This window comes from Mesoplodon mirus (genome assembly GCF_964341445.2).
Source record: "Mesoplodon mirus genome assembly, chromosome: 19".
Taxonomy (NCBI): domain Eukaryota; kingdom Metazoa; phylum Chordata; class Mammalia; order Artiodactyla; family Ziphiidae; genus Mesoplodon; species Mesoplodon mirus.
In genome coordinates this window covers 61,325,644-61,350,527 of record NC_138995.1, presented here as the reverse complement: position 1 = coordinate 61,350,527, position 24,884 = coordinate 61,325,644, and the positions used below count along the sequence as shown (strand labels likewise).

At 41.8% G+C, this 24,884-nt stretch overlaps 1 protein-coding gene across 1 annotated transcript in view; it reads right to left on the bottom strand.

Moving 5' to 3' along the window:
- ZNF331 (zinc finger protein 331) overlaps positions 1 to 18,521 on the bottom strand; it is a gene marked incomplete at its 5' end in the record, with an annotated part of 29,590 nt that extends 11,069 nt beyond the window's left edge. The window contains 3 exons of the mRNA XM_082606704.1: positions 5,130 to 5,195; positions 6,232 to 6,399; positions 18,292 to 18,521. Of these exons, the coding sequence (XP_082462830.1) occupies positions 5,130 to 5,195; positions 6,232 to 6,399; positions 18,292 to 18,521 (464 nt within the window). The remainder of the gene's footprint in view (positions 1 to 5,129; positions 5,196 to 6,231; positions 6,400 to 18,291) is intronic.
- Positions 18,522 to 24,884: the final 6,363 nt, after the last annotated feature.

Sequence of the window (24,884 nt, the reverse complement as noted above, 5' to 3'; positions counted from 1 at the left end):
GGCCAAAAAATTTTTTAAAAAAGTATTAGTGGGCTATTAAATGCTAAGTTGGAAGAAATACTTAAAGACATGAAAGATGTTTTAGGTATATTGTCAGTAGGAAAGATGTTACAAGAATACATTTGTAAAATTCTAAATATAGATATAGATACATACTCATATGTATAACATGATAAAGATATCTATATCTATATAGATATATACACACATACAAGATATATGAATACACATAGAGACACACACATACACAAAAACCCATGAGACAGCAATAGAAAGAGAGATGTAAAAACAGAAATAGAGAAATAGAAAAAGCCTAGAAAGATATATCCCATGTGCAGAAAAGAGCCACAGAGTGGCTCTGAAACCGCTAATCTTAGGCCTGCTTGCAAGACTGGGCCCTTGGCTGGCTTTCCAGTGTGTTCCAACCATTCCCTGACTGGTAAGTGGCTCACTGTTCTTAAATTGCTTTTGTACAAGCCATGTGGTTTACAGTGAACACGAACCTTCCTCCGAGAGCCTGGAATCTGGGTGTGTGCTGGGCAGAGGGTGCCTATGTGACAGACTCCCCCATAAAAACCCTGGACTCCTGGGCTCAGGCGAGCTGCTCTGGTAGACAACACTGCATATGTGTAGCTATAACTCGTTGCTAGAGGAATTAAGCATGTCCTGTGTGACCGCACCGGGAGAGGACTCTCGGAAGCTTGGGTCTGCTTTCCTCCGATGTTGCCTAGGTGTCTTTCCCTTTGCTGATTTTGCTGTATATCCTTTCACTAACAAATCTTAGCCATGAGGAGAACGATATATTGAATCATTATCTAGAGAATCACTGAGCCTGGTGGTGGTCTTGGCGACCCTGACACACCCTTTGACCTTGATTTTCTTCTTTTTAAGTATACCTTGTTAAGTGTTTTAACAACAGTCATGCATTGGCTTAACGTATATAAATGTGTGTGCATTTATTTATTTTAAAGTTATTAAGAGACAGTTAGATTCTCAAGGGATAAAGTTTCACTCTCTTTTTTAAACAGACTCCTCTGGAACTTGCAGAAAAGGCTCAGAATATATTATCTTTGGATTATTTTACTGAATAACTTCTCTTAGTTTCCTTTCACTACCTAATACCTAAACCAACTCTTTGATGTCTAAATATGCCCACATGTGCTGGAGTACTGACGGGAAAAAAATGACTACAATGCCAAGTGATGGCCTGTAGATACTGACAGTTATCTTGACACTGCTTAGTTTTATGTCTTGATGCCAGGGTGAATTTTGCTTTTGAACTTGTCCTTTCAGCCAGTGTCCTGTAGATAACTGCTAAATCACCTGACCCCGCTAGTCTTCACTTTGCATCCAACACTATTAGAAAAAAGTATGTAAGGCATAAAACTTAGAAAATACATTTCATTTATCTCTACGTAGATATCTCTACTGTGCTTTCAGAATTACTTGGTCGTGACCTGACATCAGCAGCTATAGTGAGAATGATACCCCCTTCCCGGCACTTCTCAGGCCACATCACCTGGAATTCTCCACAGGCCTTGGCCACAGGCCGTCTTGTACTTCTCTATTCAGTTTCCCTTCCTTGCTGGACTACAAGTAATGTCCAGGTAACAATGCCTTTTAGTCACCTGTCATTCTAAGTACTATTGTAGGCGCTTAACAGAAGTATGACTTTGACTCAAAATTCCACTTTTTGGAATTTATCCCAAGGAAATAGCTATACTAGTACACAAATATATGCACAAGAATGTTCAGAGAATTTTGTTTTTTTTTTTGGCCGCACGGTGCAGCATGTGGGAACTTAGTTCCCCGACCAGGGATCGAACCTGAGCCCCCTGCAGTAGAAGCACGGAGTCTTAATCACTGGACCACCAGGGAAGACCCCAGAGAATTTTTTTTATTGGATAGTTTTTTTTTTAATTGAGATAACTGTACATTCAACATGCAGATGTAAGCAATTACACAGAGGGATCCTGTGTTCCTTTATCCAGTTTACCCCAACGGCAATACACTGCAAACCTATAGTACAATATCACAGCCGGGACCTTGACATCGATACAATCCATCAGTTTTATTCAGATTTTCCAGAGGATCATTTTAACAAATGAAAAAAGTAGAAATATAAATATCTCCCAGTAGAGGATAGATTAAATCGATTGCAGTCTGTTACGATGGCATACTATACATTTACCAATAATGATATTGACTTGCATTAACTGAGAAAAAAATTTAAGATGAATTACCCAGTGGAGAAGGTATGTTTAAAAAGGTACTGGTGATTTGGGACAAGAGGTCTTCATGAATTTAAGAACAAGGCTCTGTGGTCTGACTTTTAGGATATGGATCTTTGCTCTGACAGTTACTAACTTTACAGTATCTATTTCCTGACAGGTAAGACTGGGATAAAAATCGTACCTACCAGGTATGACTTTCTCAACTACTAAGAAGATAATCTACATAAAACACCAAAACATGTAACAATTATTTAATACAAGTTAGCTGTTATGGTTTAAGATCAATAACATAACACATCCCTTAATTCGTTTTTATAAAACAAACTCAAGCCTGCTGTTTCCCGTTTTTCTTATGCTAAAGTATGTATTTCTCAAAACTGCTGTTTATATAATCAATGCTAACTAAAAACTTTCAAGATCCTCTTAAAAATGAAAGTCTTTCCAATTAACAACATAAGCAAAAAAAGATTCTAAGACAGATAACGAGGAAATGTTCCCTTGCTACCAGCAAAGAGAGGGACAGACATGATTTCTGTACCCAGTTCCAGCTCAAAGAATCTAAACTGAGAAGATGCCAAACTGAGAACATTAGTAAGTGGTTGAATCTTGTCTTCTATGTGACATGGGAGATTCAGGTGAACATTTTAAACCTGTCATCTCTTTTTCACATATCTGCCCATGGAAATGTTACTTGTGCAGGCCATATTTATTATGTATCAGTGATCACTGTCATGTTCTGTGAAAGCAATACTCAACTCCTAGAAAATCTAATTTTGAAAGTCTGTCTTTCTTGATAATTTGTTGCCATGGGATTAGTTTCAAATGGTGCCTCTCTAATCCTTTAAGGTGTAAATATGTGAGAGATTCTTTTCAAAGCAAGAACGGGATCACTGGGCACACCTCTCCCCTCTCCTCATGCACAAAGGTAGAATGTGACCCTTAGCTGAGGTGGATTCCTTTTACAAACTACGATTTGGAAAGTCTTGGGCTCACTTACAGACCAATTAGCAGGATTCAGTGTTCCAGAAAGAAAACACACACATATGCTTAGAGGGGGAGGGGAGGACTGGAAACATACCTACCAAAATATCAACAGTAATTATCTCTGGAAGGTACAGTAATGGGTAGTTTTCTGTTTCTTCTTTATAAGTGCTTTAGAGGATTGACATTTTTTTCAGCAGGCCTGCATTAATCCCATTATAAGAAATATACCTTAAGATAGTCCCAAATTAAAAACAAATTAACAAAGAAAAGGACTACAGTTATGAGGGGGCAGGTATGTTGCAGCCATTAAGTGAACTTTGAATAGATAGGTCTGTGGTAGGCAAAAGAACAGTCTCCCAAAGATGTCCATGTCCTAATCCTGGAACCTGTGAATATGTTACATTACACAGCAAAAGGGAGTTAGATTGCAGAGGGACTTAAAGTCCCGAATCATCTGACCTTAAAATAGGGAGACTATCCTGAATTATGCCAGGTGGGCCCAGTGAATCACGAGGGTCCTCAAAAGTAAGTAAGGGGGATGAAAGAGGAGAGAGAGAAGTGAGGACAGAAACAGAGGCGGAGTGACTAGGCTCTAGTACTTGGGGTTTTGAAATATGCAGCCGTCACTCAGGGTGACACAGTCTTTGAAAAAAAGGAATAACTTTACAGTGGAGGAAACTGACAAACACTGCCTAAGCCAGATGATCAATTTCAACCTCACCAATCATAAATCTTGTTGATAGTATGTCTTCTTGCTACGATGTGATGAAAGTGGTAATTTACTGCTGTGATCTTCCACCCCAAACCCCATAAACCGAGTCTAATCATGAGGAAAACATCACATTCCAACAGAGAGGCATCCTACAAAATACCTGACCAGTACCACTTAAAAATGTCACAGTCATCAGAAACAATGGAAGTCAGAAATGGGCACAGCCAAGAGGACCTTAAGGAAACATGACAACGAAATGTAATGTGGTGTCCTGGATGGGATCCTGGAACAGATGAAAACCATTATGTAAAAAGTAAGGAAATCTGAATAAAGCAAAGACATCAGTTAATGATAACGGTTCAGAATTGAGTTGTTAATAATAGAAGAAACTGGGTGCAGGGTACCTGGGAATTCTCTGTATTATCTTTGCAATTTTTCTTTAAGACCATTCTAAAAAATAAAATCTATTAAAGAAGAACAATATGCAACCATATGTAGCCCACAAAGCATGAAATATTTAATATGTGACCCTTTAGAGAAAAAGTTTGCCAAACCCTGCTCTGGATCCAAAACTCGTAATCAGCATCAAACCATACTGCTTCTCACAGTTCATACAAAGATATAACCGAAACACACTGAAACTGTCAGACCTCAAATAAGACCTGGCTAATACAACAAATTTCTATTTATTGATTACTGAAAAAAAACTATCCTTGCCTTTGATGACAAAGACCTTGGCTCAAACCCCACTCTTAAAAGCCTCACAAAGCTGATAACTTAGTCATTAACTGACTAAAACAATCAAACCTTCTCCTTTCTTGCTGTGCTCTGAAAGTCAGCCCTGTGGAAAAGACCAAAGATAGCTAGCCTTTGATTCCACCTAAAAATTTAATATCCCCCTTACCAAATCACACACTAAAAGTGCTAACATTAACCCCCAGTAGTATTCTTCGATCCTAGCGGAGTCTTAGAAGACGACACAGGAGGATGTGAACAATTTGCTTATTGAATATGTGAGTACTCATTGGAGAGGGTTGGTCAATGGGGAATACACATTCACGACTCTTGTCACACCTCTTGGGAAGAAATTACTGGGTCAAGTCACTATTAAAGAGGACATTTCGGGGCAAGGAAAGCAAATATTCTTAAGTGCTATAAACACAAATCATTTACTGAACAAGAAGGTAACTCATCTGAACCTTGATATCAAGATGTGTGATGATGATTCTTTCTCCTTGGGATGCTTTTTCTGGGGGACAGCTGGCCTGGAGGAAAGAGAGGTCAGAGTGAGACATTAGGACTTTTCTGGAGCACAGACTACATCCGAAGATGCCCTCCGAGGCCACACCTGTTCCCATGTCTTATCTAAAACCAATCAGAAATAAGAGGGCACCCACATCTGAGTATTTCAGAGATTCTTGGAACTAGACTCTAGTAATTGGGGTACCCCCACCTCCTAGGTCAGGGACCTCTCCTTTCCAAAAAAGAATCTTATTCCGGAGGCCCTTCCATTCTGTCATTCAGGTAGCCTGAATTTTAGATGGAGAGCACCTCTAGCTCTAAATCTGCCACCTCATGACCATGCCTGTGCCATTCTTGTCATTTTCACTACAGCATTCAGGCTCTGACTTTCCTTTGGGGCCACTGTGCCCAAACAAGTACCCGCATGGTTGGAACGTGAAGGGAGAGGAAGCAGCAGAGACATCAGAGCTACACACTCAACCCGGGGCCACACACCCAAGCACAGTCCTGCACCTGTCACAGCTGAACAATCGCATACAGCTCGGCTCTGTCACACCGGCTGACGCCCACGCCAGAGACATGGTACACGGCTGCGCCAACCCCACAGAAATGCAACGGCACATCTCATAGCCTCGGGGACACATCTGGGCCCCGCCACCCCCGCACAGCCCACACGCATGTAACTCACACAGAGCACAGTGGAGGAGGCACAGCCCGGCCGCGTCACCGCTACAGATGCTCACACGTACGGGACGCACACAAACCGGGAGGGGGCCGCGTCTCGTCTCCCCCTACACACACTCACGCGCAAGTGCGTCACAACCACAGCGACCGGGCCTGTCTCCCTCACCGACGCCCACGCGCACATCTCAGTCTGTAGACATGGCCGAGCCCCTGATCACACACACAGGGACACACACACACACACGATCGCACTTCCTCCGCAGCGCTCCCGAAGCCAGAGGCCAAGGCTCCGTTTCGGGCCTCTTCTCCTTCTCCCTCATCGCCATCGCTCGCCGTATTCCGCTCTGTTTTCCTCCTGGGATGCTAATTACTCACCGCTTGGGGCCCAACAACCGACGGCGTCGGGAGGGAGCGCCGGCGTTGAGGTTAACCCCAGACAGGGTCACCGGGAAACTAGAGCTTGAATAAAAATCCTTCTCGCAGAAAGCACATCTCCCAGATGCAACTCCCCGAGCTGCTAATAGGGCCGTGCCCCAGAGCCCTCTGGGAAGCGTAGTCCAGAAACCCGGGAATCCGCGGAGATGAAAACGCACGGCCTCTCTTTCCCAGCATGCAACTCCACAACGGCACTAATAGAGCTGTGCCTCAGAGACTTCTGGGAAATGTAGTTCGCATCTCAGGTAATACACAGACCTTCGGAAGGCTTCTCTCCCTGCCTCTAGAGGAGCTGTGACGTGGGAGGGAGCGTATTTCAGAGTTGCAGAATTTGTAAATGCTGGGAGACCTACCAGCCGTTCAGATTTCTTTTCTTTTTAAAATTATTATTATTATTATTATTTTAACGGGAGAAAAGCATACAAATTTTATTAAATTTTTACATGTACGTGAGAGCTTTCAGAAGAGAATGAAGCCCTGAAGAATAAACCAGAGCAGGAAGCTTTTATACCTTTTAGACAAAGGATAAATTTGTGAAGTACTGACAGTGCAATGGGCTAGTGATAGTCCAATTAGGGCCTGGTAATCCTTATCTACATTTAATGAGGTTTGTTTGCAGATTCCTCTGGCGCCATCTGTGGACTGGTAAGAGCCTATCTCCATTAAAAGAAGAATTTATTTCCTGCCTTTGGACAGAGAAGGGGGATCTTTCTGTATGTTTACCGCTTCTTCTTCTTCTTTTTTTTTTTTTTTGCGGTACGCGGGCCTCTCAATGTTGCGGCCTCTCTCGTTGCGGAGTCCAGGCTCCGGACGCGCAGGCTCAGCGGCCATGGCTCACGGGCCCAGCCGCTCCGCGGCATGTGGGATCTTCCCGGACCGGGGCACGAACCCGCGTCCCCTGCATCGGCAGGCGGACTCTCAACCACTGCGCCACCAGGGAAGCCCTGTTTACCGCTTCTTAATTGCCTTCAGCTCAAAATAATTTTTATGTCAAAGAGGCATATTTTAGGCTGATATACCTGGTTTCCATCAATTATGATACAGGCATTGCTTGCAATAAGGAAGGCCATGAAATCTTTCAGTAAGTGTTCTCTTCTTGTATATCATGCTGTTTTATACTGTTTATGTATTAGTTTAATTTAGGTCTATTTGCTGTGAGTCAGTAATACTCATATTTACTTTCTAAGGTGCCTACGAATTTTGTGCTAAGATCTCATCCCATGTTACTCACACCTCTACTATGAAAGAGCTCAGTTTCTGTGCTGGGGGTTTACCTGCCTCCCATAGGTTGTTTTTGTTGTTTTTGTTTTTCAAACAGGTTTTATTGGTCTTCTAATGGGACCAAGTGAAACACAGAGACATTTAACATAAACCAATACTCTCAATTGTTTATGCATTTTTGTGTAGGGATAACATTTCCCTAGATTATTCTAATCTTTTCTCTATTTTTTATTCTAGTTGATTTACATATTATATTAATATATATAATATATAATATATATTAATTTCAGATGTACAACATAGTGATATATAATTTTTATAGATTATACTCCATTTAAAGTTATTAAAATATTGGCTATATTCCCTGTGCTGTACAATATATCTTTGTATCTTATATGTTTTAAACATGGCAGTTTGTACCTCTTAATCCACAACCCTTATCTTGCCCCTGCCCCAGTACTCCTCCCACTGATAACCGCTAGTTTGTTCTTTCTATGTGTGTCTGTTTCCATTTTGTTATATTTATTCATTTGTTTTCTTATTTAGATTCCACATGTAAGTGATAGCATACAGTGTTTGTCTTTCTCTGTTTGACTTATTTCACTAAGCATAATACCATCCAGGTCTATCCATGTTGTTGCAAAAAGCTAAAATTTCATCTTTTTTTATGGCTGAGTAATATTCCATTGAATATATAAACCACATCTTGTTTATCCATTTATCCGTGGATAGACACATAGAGTTGCTTCCATATCTTGGCTGTTGTAAATCATGCTGCTATGAATATTGGGGTGCGTGTATCTTTTTGAATTAGTGTTTTTATTTTCTTTAGATATATACCCAGGAGTGGAATTGCTGGATCATAGGGTAGTTCTATTTTTAGTTTTCTGGGGAACCTCCATACTGTTTTCCATAATGGCTACATACATCAGTTTACATTCACATCAGCTGTGTACTAGAGTTCCCTGTTCCCCATACCTTGGCAACATTTGCTGTTTGTGGTCTTTTTGACCATAGTCATTCTGACAGGTGTAAGGTGATATCTCACTGTAGTTTTGATTTGCATTTCCCTGATGATTGGCAATGTTGAGCATCTTTTCATGTGCCTTTTGGCCATCTGTAGGTCTTCTTTGGAAAAATGTCTATTCAGGTCTTCTGCCCATTTTTTAATTGAGTTCTTGTTTTTGATATTGAGTTGTATGAGCTGTTAATATATTTTGGATATTAACCCCTTTTCAGACATATCATTTGCAAATATTTTGTCCCATTCAGTAGGTTGTCTTTTCATTCTGTTGATGTTTTCCTTTGCTGTGCAAAGCTTTTAAGTTTAATTAGGTCTCATTTCTTTATTTTTGTTTTTCTTTCCTTTGCTGGAAGAGACAGACCCCCCAAAAATATTGCTACAACTTATGTCAAAGAGTGTTCTATGTTTTATTCCAGGAGTTTTATGGTTTCTGGTCTTACATTTAGGTCTTTAATCCATTTTGAGTTTATTTTTGTATATGGTGTGATCAAATGTTCTAATTTCATTCTTTTACATATATAGATGTCCAGTTTTCCTAATACCACTTATTGAAGAGACTGTCTTTTCCCTATTGTATATTGTTGCCTCCTGTGTCATAGGTTAATTGACAATATATGCATGGGATTGTTTCTGGGCTGTCTATTCTATTCCATTTATCTATGTGTCTGTTTTTGTGCCAGTATCATACTGTTTTTTTTTTTTTTGGCTGCATTGGGTCTTCGTTGCCATGCGCGGGCTTTCTCTAGTTGTGGTGAGCAGAGGCTACTTTTCATTGCAGTGTGTGTGCTCATTGTGGTGGCTTCTCTTGTTGCAGAGCACGGGCTCTAGGCTCATGGGCTTCAGTAGTTGTGGCACGTGAGCTCAGTAGTTGTGGCTTGTGGGCTCTAGAGTGCAGGCTCAGTAGTTTTGTAGATTGTAAATTTGTAGATTGCTTTAGGTTGTATGGCTATTTTAACAATATTCTTCCAATCCATGAATACTGGATATCTTTCCATTTCTTTGTATCATTTTCAATTTCCTTCACTAGTGTTTTATAGTTTTTAGAATGTAGGTCTTTCACTTCCTTGGTTAAGTTTATTCCTAGATATTTTATTCTTTTTGTTGTGATTTTAAACGGGATTTTTTTTTTACTTTAGCTTTCTGATAGTTCATTATTAGTGTATAGAAAAGCAATAGATTTCTGTATATTAATCTTGTATCCTGCAACTTGCTGAATTCATTTATTAGTTCTAAGTGTGGGTAGAGACTTTAGGGTTTTCTATATAAAGTATCATGTCATCTGCAAATAGTGACAGTTGAACCATCCTCGTGACCCTGGAAGAAATTCAACTGGGTTTTGGTGTATGATCCTTTCAATATATTGTTGGATTCGAGTTTGCTAATATTTTGTTGAGGATTTTTGCATCTATATTCATTATAGATATTGACCTATATTTTCTGTGGCTTAGCATGTGATCTGTTCTGGAGAATGTTTCATATATACTTGAAAATAATGTATATTCTGCTGTTTTTGGATGTAATGTCCTGTAATATATCTACTAAGTCCAACTGGTGTATTTTGTCATTTAAGGCCATTGTTGCCTTATTGATTTTCTTTTCTTTTCTTTTTTTCTAAATTTAAATGATACATTTATTGAGCTGTGCCTTTCCTACCACACTGGATTAAATAAACTTGTCAAGAAGTATGGTTTTTGTCACCTTCTGGGACATTTAGTAATTTGCTGTTCTTTCTTCTATGTACCTCTGTTAGTACGTATGGCCAACTGGACACCTGTAACAGGTAGGTCTCATGTTATTAGATACACAGGTAAGGAAAGTTATATTCATTATGTCCTTGGTTCAAAGCAACAGGCGCTCCCTAGCATGTAAATCTTTGCAGAATCAAGTGTCTAATATTTTATATATACATATTAAAAAAGAAGCAAAGGCACTAGACTACTTGGATTAAACATTCTGTCCAAAGGGATAATACCAGGCTTTGCTTTTCCTCATCTGTAGTAAGTTTCAGGTCCTTGACAGAAACAATGTCTGCTTACATCCTCTGTTCAAGAATTTTTTACCACACTGAATTGAAAGATATAAGTAGTGTCTCTCACTGGGGCACAGGGCAGAATAATTGCCTAACTAATATAATAAAGATAATGACTCCCTCTGATCAAATATTGGGCAGGATTGCTTGCAACTCATTTTAAGAGATTGGGGTATCTTGAACTAAGGAATCCTCAGCTGTGATCCAAACCTCTCCCATGCGCAGCATCCACCTGGATCTCTTTGCGTCACCCTGTGGAATTCAGGGTGAACAAGGTGAACATAGATAATCATGAAACTCTAGCTGCCTGTTATGTCATGAAAGATAAAGTATTTTGTCTTATATTAAGGCATTTAAATTTTATTTATTTTTGCCCAAACCCATGAAATTATCAGGCTAACATGTTGTCTTTGCAAATATGGTAAAATCAAAGACACCTCAAATTTCTTTCCAGATTCTCCAAATTTCTTTTCTTTGGTGATAATGGGATACCCAAAGAGACATGACTTTCTTTTTTCTTTTTATCCATTTTCTCCAAGATTTACAAAAAATGCAAATTAGAGGGGGTAATGTTTCTTCTCTTTTCTCTCTCTCTTCACTCTAATAAACCCTAATTATCACCTGCAGCAATAGGTAATGTTTCCCCTTTAAATGAACCAGTGGAAGACTCCCCTTCCAATAGCCACCAGGGCACTTCCTGTTTGCTCACACCTTGTTCAGTTCAACGTGAAGAATATTTATGGAGCTCCTTGTTATGAGGCACTGACACACAGACTGTGGGGGATAGAAGACACGATTATGCCCTCTGGGGGTTTATGGTGGAGGTGGGGAGCTAGAGACGTGACTTCCTTAAACAGAGTAAATAAGGCCTCTTCACAGAGCTGGTTGAGGACTAGGAGAATAGTCCCAGTGAAAAGTAGCAAATTCTCTAGTCCAAATAGTGTGTGAGGCGGGAATATGTGCCTTCTATTGTTCTATATATTAATACAGCTGATTATAAAAGGTAAGGATGAAACAAGCAGCCTAAATGTCCTTAATTATTGTTTGTTTTCTTACTGGTGGAAGGAGTAAAGATCAATGAGTTACCAACATTGATGTAGAGTTTTGGGTGATTCAAAAATATTGCAAGTTTATTGGCTGAGCTGCAATTAGCCAGTAGAGTGCTTGAAACTAAACAGAAATGCATCTTGCTGGTATTTGTGTGTAGTTACTGTCTTCTTGGTGTACTCTGATACCTCACTATACTTATATACCGACTTCAGATGTATTCATCAAAAAGCTACATCTACACAGGGAGATCAGCTCGGTGCTTTGTGACCACCTAGAGGGGTGGGATGGGGAGGGTGGGAGGGAGGGAGACGCAAGAGGGAAGAGATATGGAAACGTGTATATGTGTAACTGATTCACTTTGTTATAAAGCAGAAACTAACACACCATTGTAAAGCGATTATACTCCAATAAAGATGTAAAAAAAAGCTACATCTATTCATTGGAATTGTGAGGTAGGGAAAAACTGAAATATTTTAGCTTGTTTTATACAGTTATACATGTCACCATCCTAGTTTATGCTATGTCATGAATGGAGGGGATACGAGGAACAGGGGAGCCTGGAAGCACCAAGGACTGTGGGGTTAAGCATGGCTGCACTCATCAGCAGATAGAGTGAAGCCCCTTATCCTGGTCACTCTCTAGATGGTGGTAGAATAGGCAACAGAGATCTCAGGGTGAAGAGCCCAAGGAAAATGAAATCTGCCTGTTCCCTTAGGCAGCCCTTCATGGTAGCCTCCCATAACTAGCCCTTTGAATCCTTTTACACACTTGGTGATTGTAATATTGCTAGAGCATCGGACATTATCAGATGTTAAAATCCCTGGTGACCACTTAGAAAAAAAAAAAGAAAACCCAAAATATATTCAACGTATTGTTTTCGGAAAGGGCTCACACCAGGGGAGGAAGCTACCATAACAAAGCAGACAGAACTTTTTAGATGAATTCAACATCCTGTTATTTTTTGCTGCTTCAGAATTTATAGCAGGCATTGATGTGTTCCATGATGTATTTCCCTGATTTATGAGTTTTAGAGGGAGTATCCTCATTACGGACTAGTGCAGGTAGAGGAGTGTTAGTAAGACCAACCCCCTCACTGTCTGCCAGCAGTGGGCGTGGTAGCATAGGATGCAGCCTGAGTACCTCCGTCCTTTCACATCCCACGTTTTCACCATATACGTGATCTGTTTGTCGGCAATTCAGATGGCTTGATCTCAACATCTCTGTCAAAAAGTGTTATCATATGTCTGCCAGTAAGAGTAGCTCATGAAACTTAATGAAATTGGGAGTCCTGCTTACCAATCAAGGTTTATTGGGACTATTTAAGCAAACTTACAATGTTCAAACCTTCTCAGAGAATCAGGCTGACCTTGTGCTTCTAGAAGTTCCCGCCCCAAATCCTCACACTACTCAGAGGTCTCAGGTGTGTTGTGTGATATCTCTAGGTCAGCGCTACTGAAAATGGGTCTTGGGGGAGCAACCTCAGCACCAACAGGAAAGTTGTTAAAGATGTCATTTCATGGGCACCACCTCAAACTTGCAGGTTCACAACTTCTTAGAATGGGGTCCTGATCCCAAAGAGATTTGTATTCATTTTCAAGGTTCAGAAAAAAATGTTTAGCTAAGTGGTTCCCATCTGGTTTCCCTTTAGGATTAGTTGACCAGTAGTAAGAAATCACATCACCTGTGCCCTCCCCACAGCGTCCATGTATAAGTCCTGTGGGATCATCAGTGCTAGTTTAATTAAGTGCTCCAGGTGATTCTAAGGTGAGGTCAGGATTAAGTACGTGGGCTTCTGGGTATATTTGTGAGAGTTCTGAGCCAAGGAGAGGCAGTAAGTTTTGCTCTGCGTCAGCTTTCAAGGGGCTAGTCGGTGAAGCCCACATACCGCATGTTAGCAGAATTTTGGGACATTTATATGAAGAGAGAAGAAGTGTAGACAACAAAGAAAAACTCATAGATTGGTCTCCATGTAGGAGCTGATTGTTCCTGAATCTCTCCTGAGACAAAGGACAGGAGAGACTGACCTTTTTAGCATTTCAAGGTCCTTCTGCCTGTGGCTGTGCTGGGAGCAGGTGAAGGAGCTGTGCTGACACCGTTGAAGGCATATTCTCAAGATGCTGGTGTGATTCCTCAACATAATCTTGATGAGAAAAGGACCCAGTGCAGGAGGAAGAAGAGGAGGACTGGCAGCTTCTGAGGTAAGTGTCCTGTCCTGGGTCAGAGGCTGGGTTTGCTTTTCCTCCTGAAATGTCATGGATCAAGAACCTGCAAACCTTTAATTATTTACTTTTGGTGTTCTCGCCTAGTGAGGTTGTTTTCAACTACTTTTTTTTTTTTTTTTTTTTTTTTTTTTGCGTTACACGGGCCTCTCACTGTTGTGGCCTCTCCCGTTGCGGAGCACAGGCTCCGGACGCGCAGGCTTAGCGGCCATGGCTCACGGGCCCAGCCGCTCCGCGGCGTGTGGGATCTTCCCGGACTGGGGTATGAACCCATGTCCCCTGCATCGGCAGGCGGACTCTCAACCACTGTGCCACCAGGGAAGCCCCAAATTTCTTTTCTTTGGTGATAATGGGATACCCAAAGAGACATGACTTTTTTCTTTTTTTCCATTTTCTCCAAGATTTAAAAAAAATGCAAATTAGAGGGGATAATGTTTCTTCTCTTTTCTCTCTCTCTTCACTCTAATAAACCCTAATTATCACCTGCAGCAATAGGTAATATTTCCCCTTTAAATGAACCAGTGGAAGACTCCCCTTCCAATAGCCACCAGGGCACTTCCTGTTTGCTCACACCTTGTTCAGTTCAACGTGAAGAATATTTATGAAGCTCCTTGTCATGAGGCAGTGACACACAGACTGTGGGGGATAGAAGACACGATTATGCCTTCTGGGGGTTTATGGTGGAGGTGGGGAGCTAAAGACGTGACTTCCTTAAACAGAGTAAATAAGGCCTCTTCATAGAGCTGGTTGAGGACTAGGAGAATAGTCCCAGTGAAAAGTAGCAAATTCTCTAGTCCAAATAGTGTGTGAGGTGGGAATATGTGCCTTCTATTGTTCTATATATTAATACAGCTGATTATAAAAGGTAAGGATGAAACAAGCAGTCTAAATGTCCTTAATTATTGTTTGTTTTCTTACTGGTGGAAGGAGTAAAGATCAATGAGTTACCAACATTGATGTAGAGTTTTGGGTGATTCAAAAATATTGCAAGTTTATTGGCTGAGCTGCAATTAGCCAGTAGAGTGCTTGAAACTAAACAGAAATGCATCTTGCTGGTATTTGTGTGTAGTTACTGTCTTCTTGGTGTACTCTGATACCTCACTATACTTATATACTGACTTCAGATGTATTCATCAAAAAGCTACATCTACACAGGGAGATGAGCTCAGTGCTTTGTGACCACCTAGAGGGGTAGGATGGGGAGTGTGGGAGGGAGGGAGACGCAAGAGGGAAGAGATATGGGAACATGTGTATATGTGTAACTGGTTCACTTTGTTATAAAGCAGAAACTAACCCACCATTGTAAAGCAATTATACTGCAGTAAAGTTGTAAAAAACAAAAAGTGTTATCATATGTCTGCCAGTAAGAGTAGCTCATGAAACTTAACGAAATTGGGAGTCCTGCTTACCAATCAAGGTTTATTGGGACTATTTAAGCAAACTTACAATGTTCAAACCTTCTCAGAGAATCAGGCTGACCTTGTGCTTCTAGAAGTTCCCGCCCCAAATCCTCACACTACTCAGAGGTCTCAGGTGTGTTGTGTGATATCTCTAGGTCAGCGCTACTGAAAATGGGTCTTGGGGGAGCAACCTCAGCACCAACAGGAAAGTTGTTAAAGATGTCATTTCATGGGCACCACCTCAAACTTGCAGATTCTCAACTTCTTAGAATGGGGTCCTGATCCCAACGAGATTTGTATTCATTTTCAAGGTTCAGAAAAAATGTTTAGCTAAGTGGTTCCCATCTGGTTTCCCATTAGGATTAGTTGACCAGTAGTAAGAAATCACATCACCTGTGCCCTCCCCACAGCGGCCATGTATAAGTCCTGTGGGATCATCAGTGCTAGTTAAGTGCTCCAGGTGATTCTAAGGTGAGGTCAGGATTAAGTACGTGGGCTTCTGGGTATATTTGTGAGAGTTCTGAGCCAAGGAGAGGCAGTAAGTTTTGCTCTGCGTCGGCTTTCAAGGGTCTAGTCGGTGAAGCCCACATACCGCATGTTAGCAGAATTTTGGGACATTTATATGAAGAGAGAAGAAGTGTAGACAACAAAGAAAAACTCATAGATTGGTCTCCATGTAGGAGCTGATTGTTCCTGAATCTCTCCTGAGACAAAGGACAGGAGAGACTGACCTTTTTAGCATTTCAAGGTCCTTCTGCCTGTGGCTGTGCTGGGAGCAGGTGAAGGAGCTGTGCTGACACCATTGAAGGCATATTCTCAAGATGCTGGTGTGATTCCTCAACATAATCTTGATGAGAAAAGGACCCAGTGCAGGAGGAAGAAGAGGAGGCTTGGCAGCTTCTGAGGTAAGTGTCCTGTCCTGGGTCAGAGGCTGGGTTTGCTTTTCCTCCTGAAATGTCATGGATCAAGAACTTGCAAACCTTTAATTATCTACTTTTGGTGTTCTCGCCTAGTGAGGTTGTTTTCAACTACTTTTTTTTTTTTTTTTTTTTTTTTTTGCGTTACGCGGGCCTCTCACTGTTGTGGCCTCTCCCGTTGCGGAGCACAGGCTCCGGATGCGCAGGCTCAGCGGCCATGGCTCACGGGCCCAGCCGCTCCGCGGCATGTGGGATCTTCCCGGACTGGGGTATGAACCCGTGTCCCCTGCATCAGCAGGTGGACTCTTAACCACTGTGCCACCAGGGAAGCTCCAAATTTCTTTTCTTTGGTGATAATGGGATACCCAAAGAGACATGGCTTTTTTCTTTTTTTCCATTTTCTTCAAGATTAAAAAAATGCAAATTAGAGGGGATAATGTTTCTTCTCTTTTCTCTCTCTCTTCACTCTAATAAACCCTAATTATCACCTGCAGCAATAGGTAATATTTCCCCTTTAAATGAACCAGTGGAAGACTCCCCTTCCAATAGCCACCAGGGCACTTCCTGTTTGCTCACACCTTGTTCAGTTCAACGTGAAGAATATTTATGAAGCTCCTTGTCATGAGGCAGTGACACACAGACTGTGGGGGATAGAAGACACGATTATGCCTTCTGGGGGTTTATGGTGGAGGTGGGGAGCTAGACACGTGACTTCCTTAAACAGTAAATAAGGCCTCTTCATAGAGCTGGTTGAGGACTAGGAGAATAGTCCCAGTGAAAAGTAGCAAATTCTCTAGTCCAAATAGTGTGTGAGGTGGGAATATGTGCCTTCTATTGTTCTATATGTTAATACAGCTGATTATAAAAGGTAAGGATGAAACAAGCAGTCTAAATGTCCTTAATTATTGTTTGTTTTCTTACTGGTGGAAGGAGTAAAGATCAGTGAGTTACCAACATTGATTTAGAGTTTTGGGTGATTCAAAAATATTGCAAGTTTATTGGCTGAGCTGCAATTAGCCAGTAGAGTGCTTGAAACTAAACAGAAATGCATCTTGCTGGTATTTGTGTGTAGTTACTGTCTTCTTGGTGTACTCTGATACCTCACTATACTTATATACTGACTTCAGATGTATTCATCAAAAAGCTACATCTACACAGGGAGATGAGCTCAGTGCTTTGTGACCACCTAGAGGGGTAGGATGGGGAGTGTGGGAGGGAGGGAGACGCAAGAGGGAAGAGATATGGGAACATGTGTATATGTGTAACTGGTTCACTTTGTTATAAAGCAGAAACTAACCCACCATTGTAAAGCAATTATACTGCAGTAAAGTTGTAAAAAACAAAAAGTGTTATCATATGTCTGCCAGTAAGAGTAGCTCATGAAACTTAACGAAATTGGGAGTCCTGCTTACCAATCAAGGTTTATTGGGACTATTTAAGCAAACTTAAAATGTTCAAACCTTCTCAGAGAATCAGGCTGACCTTGTGCTTCTAGAAGTTCCCGCCCCAAATCCTCACACTACTCAGAGGTCTCAGGTGTGTTGTGTGATATCTCTAGGTCAGCGCTACTGAAAATGGGTCTTGGGGGAGCAACCTCAGCACCAACAGGAAAGTTGTTAAAGATGTCATTTCATGGGCACCACCTCAAACTTGCAGGTTCACAACTTCTTAGAATGGGGTCCTGATCCCAAAGAGATTTGTATTCATTTTCAAGGTTCAGAAAAAAATGTTTAGCTAAGTGGTTCCCATCTGGTTTCCCTTTAGGATTAGTTGACCAGTAGTAAGAAATCACATCACCTGTGCCCTCCCCACAGCGTCCATGTATAAGTCCTGTGGGATCATCAGTGCTAGTTTAATTAAGTGCTCCAGGTGATTCTAAGGTGAGGTCAGGATTAAGTACGTGGGCTTCTGGGTATATTTGTGAGAGTTCTGAGCCAAGGAGAGGCAGTAAGTTTTGCTCTGCGTCGGCTTTCAAGGGTCTAGTCGGTGAAGCCCACATACCGCATGTTAGCAGAATTTTGGGACATTTATATGAAGAGAGAAGAAGTGTAGACAACAAAGAAAAACTCATAGATTGGTCTCCATGTAGGAGCTGATTGTTCCTGAATCTCTCCTGAGACAAAGGACAGGAGAGACTGACCTTTTTAGCATTTCAAGGTCCTTCTGCCTGTGGCTGTGCTGGGAGCAGGTGAAGGAGCTGTGCTGACACCGTTGAAGGCATATTCTCAAGATGCTGGTGTGATTCCTCAACATAATCTTGATGAGAAAAGGACCCAGTGCAGGAGGAAGAAGAGGAGGCTTGGCAGCTTCTGAGGTAAGTGTCCTGTCCTGGGTCAGAGGCTGGGTTTGCTTTTCCTCCTGAAATGTCATGGATCAAGAACTTGCAAACCTTTAATTATCTACTTTTGGTGTTCTCGCCTAGTGAGGTTGTTTTCAACTACTTTTTTTTTTTTTTTTTTTTTTTTTTGCGTTACGCGGGCCTCTCACTGTTGTGGCCTCTCCCGTTGCGGAGCACAGGCTCCGGATGCGCAGGCTCAGCGGCCATGGCTCACGGGCCCAGCCGCTCCGCGGCATGTGGGATCTTCCCGGACTGGGGTATGAACCCGTGTCCCCTGCATCAGCAGGTGGACTCTTAACCACTGTGCCACCAGGGAAGCTCCAAATTTCTTTTCTTTGGTGATAATGGGATACCCAAAGAGACATGGCTTTTTTCTTTTTTTCCATTTTCTTCAAGATTAAAAAAATGCAAATTAGAGGGGATAATGTTTCTTCTCTTTTCTCTCTCTCTTCACTCTAATAAACCCTAATTATCACCTGCAGCAATAGGTAATATTTCCCCTTTAAATGAACCAGTGGAAGACTCCCCTTCCAATAGCCACCAGGGCACTTCCTGTTTGCTCACACCTTGTTCAGTTCAACGTGAAGAATATTTATGAAGCTCCTTGTCATGAGGCAGTGACACACAGACTGTGGGGGATAGAAGACACGATTATGCCTTCTGGGGGTTTATGGTGGAGGTGGGGAGCTAGACACGTGACTTCCTTAAACAGTAAATAAGGCCTCTTCATAGAGCTGGTTGAGGACTAGGAGAATAGTCCCAGTGAAAAGTAGCAAATTCTCTAGTCCAAATAGTGTGTGAGGTGGGAATATGTGCCTTCTATTGTTCTATATGTTAATACAGCTGATTATAAAAGGTAAGGATGAAACAAGCAGTCTAAATGTCCTTAATTATTGTTTGTTTTCTTACTGGTGGAAGGAGTAAAGATCAGTGAGTTACCAACATTGATTTAGAGTTTTGGGTGATTCAAAAATATTGCAAGTTTATTGGCTGAGCTGCAATTAGCCAGTAGAGTGCTTGAAACTAAACAGAAATGCATCTTGCTGGTATTTGTGTGTAGTTACTGTCTTCTTGGTGTACTCTGATACCTCACTATACTTATATACTGACTTCAGATGTATTCATCAAAAAGCTACATCTACACAGGGAGATGAGCTCAGTGCTTTGTGACCACCTAGAGGGGTAGGATGGGGAGTGTGGGAGGGAGGGAGACGCAAGAGGGAAGAGATATGGGAACATGTGTATATGTGTAACTGGTTCACTTTGTTATAAAGCAGAAACTAACCCACCATTGTAAAGCAATTATACTGCAGTAAAGTTGTAAAAAACAAAAAGTGTTATCATATGTCTGCCAGTAAGAGTAGCTCATGAAACTTAACGAAATTGGGAGTCCTGCTTACCAATCAAGGTTTATTGGGACTATTTAAGCAAACTTAAAATGTTCAAACCTTCTCAGAGAATCAGGCTGACCTTGTGCTTCTAGAAGTTCCCGCCCCAAATCCTCACACTACTCAGAGGTCTCAGGTGTGTTGTGTGATATCTCTAGGTCAGCGCTACTGAAAATGGGTCTTGGGGGAGCAACCTCAGCACCAACAGGAAAGTTGTTAAAGATGTCATTTCATGGGCACCACCTCAAACTTGCAGGTTCACAACTTCTTAGAATGGGGTCCTGATCCCAAAGAGATTTGTATTCATTTTCAAGGTTCAGAAAAAAATGTTTAGCTAAGTGGTTCCCATCTGGTTTCCCTTTAGGATTAGTTGACCAGTAGTAAGAAATCACATCACCTGTGCCCTCCCCACAGCGTCCATGTATAAGTCCTGTGGGATCATCAGTGCTAGTTTAATTAAGTGCTCCAGGTGATTCTAAGGTGAGGTCAGGATTAAGTACGTGGGCTTCTGGGTATATTTGTGAGAGTTCTGAGCCAAGGAGAGGCAGTAAGTTTTGCTCTGCGTCGGCTTTCAAGGGTCTAGTCGGTGAAGCCCACATACCGCATGTTAGCAGAATTTTGGGACATTTATATGAAGAGAGAAGAAGTGTAGACAACAAAGAAAAACTCATAGATTGGTCTCCATGTAGGAGCTGATTGTTCCTGAATCTCTCCTGAGACAAAGGACAGGAGAGACTGACCTTTTTAGCATTTCAAGGTCCTTCTGCCTGTGGCTGTGCTGGGAGCAGGTGAAGGAGCTGTGCTGACACCATTGAAGGCATATTCTCAAGATGCTGGTGTGATTCCTCAACATAATCTTGATGAGAAAAGGACCCAGTGCAGGAGGAAGAAGAGGAGGCTTGGCAGCTTCTGAGGTAAGTGTCCTGTCCTGGGTCAGAGGCTGGGTTTGCTTTTCCTCCTGAAATGTCATGGATCAAGAACTTGCAAACCTTTAATTATCTACTTTTGGTGTTCTCGCCTAGTGAGGTTGTTTTCAACTACTTTTTTTTTTTTTTTTTTTTTTTTTTTGCGTTACGCGGGCCTCTCACTGTTGTGGCCTCTCCCGTTGCGGAGCACAGGCTCCGGATGCGCAGGCTCAGCGGCCATGGCTCACGGGCCCAGCCGCTCCGCGGCATGTGGGATCTTCCCGGACTGGGGTATGAACCCGTGTCCCCTGCATCAGCAGGTGGACTCTTAACCACTGTGCCACCAGGGAAGCTCCAAATTTCTTTTCTTTGGTGATAATGGGATACCCAAAGAGACATGGCTTTTTTCTTTTTTTCCATTTTCTTCAAGATTAAAAAAATGCAAATTAGAGGGGATAATGTTTCTTCTCTTTTCTCTCTCTCTTCACTCTAATAAACCCTAATTATCACCTGCAGCAATAGGTAATATTTCCCCTTTAAATGAACCAGTGGAAGACTCCCCTTCCAATAGCCACCAGGGCACTTCCTGTTTGCTCACACCTTGTTCAGTTCAACGTGAAGAATATTTATGAAGCTCCTTGTCATGAGGCAGTGACACACAGACTGTGGGGGATAGAAGACACGATTATGCCTTCTGGGGGTTTATGGTGGAGGTGGGGAGCTAGACACGTGACTTCCTTAAACAGTAAATAAGGCCTCTTCATAGAGCTGGTTGAGGACTAGGAGAATAGTCCCAGTGAAAAGTAGCAAATTCTCTAGTCCAAATAGTGTGTGAGGTGGGAATATGTGCCTTCTATTGTTCTATATGTTAATACAGCTGATTATAAAAGGTAAGGATGAAACAAGCAGTCTAAATGTCCTTAATTATTGTTTGTTTTCTTACTGGTGGAAGGAGTAAAGATCAGTGAGTTACCAACATTGATTTAGAGTTTTGGGTGATTCAAAAATATTGCAAGTTTATTGGCTGAGCTGCAATTAGCCAGTAGAGTGCTTGAAACTAAACAGAAATGCATCTTGCTGGTATTTGTGTGTAGTTACTGTCTTCTTGGTGTACTCTGATACCTCACTATACTTATATACTGACTTCAGATGTATTCATCAAAAAGCTACATCTACACAGGGAGATGAGCTCAGTGCTTTGTGACCACCTAGAGGGGTAGGATGGGGAGTGTGGGAGGGAGGGAGACGCAAGAGGGAAGAGATATGGGAACATGTGTATATGTGTAACTGGTTCACTTTGTTATAAAGCAGAAACTAACCCACCATTGTAAAGCAATTATACTGCAGTAAAGTTGTAAAAAACAAAAAGTGTTATCATATGTCTGCCAGTAAGAGTAGCTCATGAAACTTAACGAAATTGGGAGTCCTGCTTACCAATCAAGGTTTATTGGGACTATTTAAGCAAACTTAAAATGTTCAAACCTTCTCAGAGAATCAGGCTGACCTTGTGCTTCTAGAAGTTCCCGCCCCAAATCCTCACACTACTCAGAGGTCTCAGGTGTGTTGTGTGATATCTCTAGGTCAGCGCTACTGAAAATGGGTCTTGGGGGAGCAACCTCAGCACCAACAGGAAAGTTGTTAAAGATGTCATTTCATGGGCACCACCTCAAACTTGCAGGTTCACAACTTCTTAGAATGGGGTCCTGATCCCAAAGAGATTTGTATTCATTTTCAAGGTTCAGAAAAAAATGTTTAGCTAAGTGGTTCCCATCTGGTTTCCCTTTAGGATTAGTTGACCAGTAGTAAGAAATCACATCACCTGTGCCCTCCCCACAGCGTCCATGTATAAGTCCTGTGGGATCATCAGTGCTAGTTTAATTAAGTGCTCCAGGTGATTCTAAGGTGAGGTCAGGATTAAGTACGTGGGCTTCTGGGTATATTTGTGAGAGTTCTGAGCCAAGGAGAGGCAGTAAGTTTTGCTCTGCGTCGGCTTTCAAGGGTCTAGTCGGTGAAGCCCACATACCGCATGTTAGCAGAATTTTGGGACATTTATATGAAGAGAGAAGAAGTGTAGACAACAAAGAAAAACTCATAGATTGGTCTCCATGTAGGAGCTGATTGTTCCTGAATCTCTCCTGAGACAAAGGACAGGAGAGACTGACCTTTTTAGCATTTCAAGGTCCTTCTGCCTGTGGCTGTGCTGGGAGCAGGTGAAGGAGCTGTGCTGACACCGTTGAAGGCATATTCTCAAGATGCTGGTGTGATTCCTCAACATAATCTTGATGAGAAAAGGACCCAGTGCAGGAGGAAGAAGAGGAGGCTTGGCAGCTTCTGAGGTAAGTGTCCTGTCCTGGGTCAGAGGCTGGGTTTGCTTTTCCTCCTGAAATGTCATGGATCAAGAACTTGCAAACCTTTAATTATCTACTTTTGGTGTTCTCGCCTAGTGAGGTTGTTTTCAACTACTTTTTTTTTTTTTTTTTTTTTTTTTTGCGTTACGCGGGCCTCTCACTGTTGTGGCCTCTCCCGTTGCGGAGCACAGGCTCCGGATGCGCAGGCTCAGCGGCCATGGCTCACGGGCCCAGCCGCTCCGCGGCATGTGGGATCTTCCCGGACTGGGGTATGAACCCGTGTCCCCTGCATCAGCAGGTGGACTCTTAACCACTGTGCCACCAGGGAAGCTCCAAATTTCTTTTCTTTGGTGATAATGGGATACCCAAAGAGACATGGCTTTTTTCTTTTTTTCCATTTTCTTCAAGATTAAAAAAATGCAAATTAGAGGGGATAATGTTTCTTCTCTTTTCTCTCTCTCTTCACTCTAATAAACCCTAATTATCACCTGCAGCAATAGGTAATATTTCCCCTTTAAATGAACCAGTGGAAGACTCCCCTTCCAATAGCCACCAGGGCACTTCCTGTTTGCTCACACCTTGTTCAGTTCAACGTGAAGAATATTTATGAAGCTCCTTGTCATGAGGCAGTGACACACAGACTGTGGGGGATAGAAGACACGATTATGCCTTCTGGGGGTTTATGGTGGAGGTGGGGAGCTAGACACGTGACTTCCTTAAACAGTAAATAAGGCCTCTTCATAGAGCTGGTTGAGGACTAGGAGAATAGTCCCAGTGAAAAGTAGCAAATTCTCTAGTCCAAATAGTGTGTGAGGTGGGAATATGTGCCTTCTATTGTTCTATATGTTAATACAGCTGATTATAAAAGGTAAGGATGAAACAAGCAGTCTAAATGTCCTTAATTATTGTTTGTTTTCTTACTGGTGGAAGGAGTAAAGATCAGTGAGTTACCAACATTGATTTAGAGTTTTGGGTGATTCAAAAATATTGCAAGTTTATTGGCTGAGCTGCAATTAGCCAGTAGAGTGCTTGAAACTAAACAGAAATGCATCTTGCTGGTATTTGTGTGTAGTTACTGTCTTCTTGGTGTACTCTGATACCTCACTATACTTATATACTGACTTCAGATGTATTCATCAAAAAGCTACATCTACACAGGGAGATGAGCTCAGTGCTTTGTGACCACCTAGAGGGGTAGGATGGGGAGTGTGGGAGGGAGGGAGACGCAAGAGGGAAGAGATATGGGAACATGTGTATATGTGTAACTGGTTCACTTTGTTATAAAGCAGAAACTAACCCACCATTGTAAAGCAATTATACTGCAGTAAAGTTGTAAAAAACAAAAAGTGTTATCATATGTCTGCCAGTAAGAGTAGCTCATGAAACTTAACGAAATTGGGAGTCCTGCTTACCAATCAAGGTTTATTGGGACTATTTAAGCAAACTTAAAATGTTCAAACCTTCTCAGAGAATCAGGCTGACCTTGTGCTTCTAGAAGTTCCCGCCCCAAATCCTCACACTACTCAGAGGTCTCAGGTGTGTTGTGTGATATCTCTAGGTCAGCGCTACTGAAAATGGGTCTTGGGGGAGCAACCTCAGCACCAACAGGAAAGTTGTTAAAGATGTCATTTCATGGGCACCACCTCAAACTTGCAGGTTCACAACTTCTTAGAATGGGGTCCTGATCCCAAAGAGATTTGTATTCATTTTCAAGGTTCAGAAAAAAATGTTTAGCTAAGTGGTTCCCATCTGGT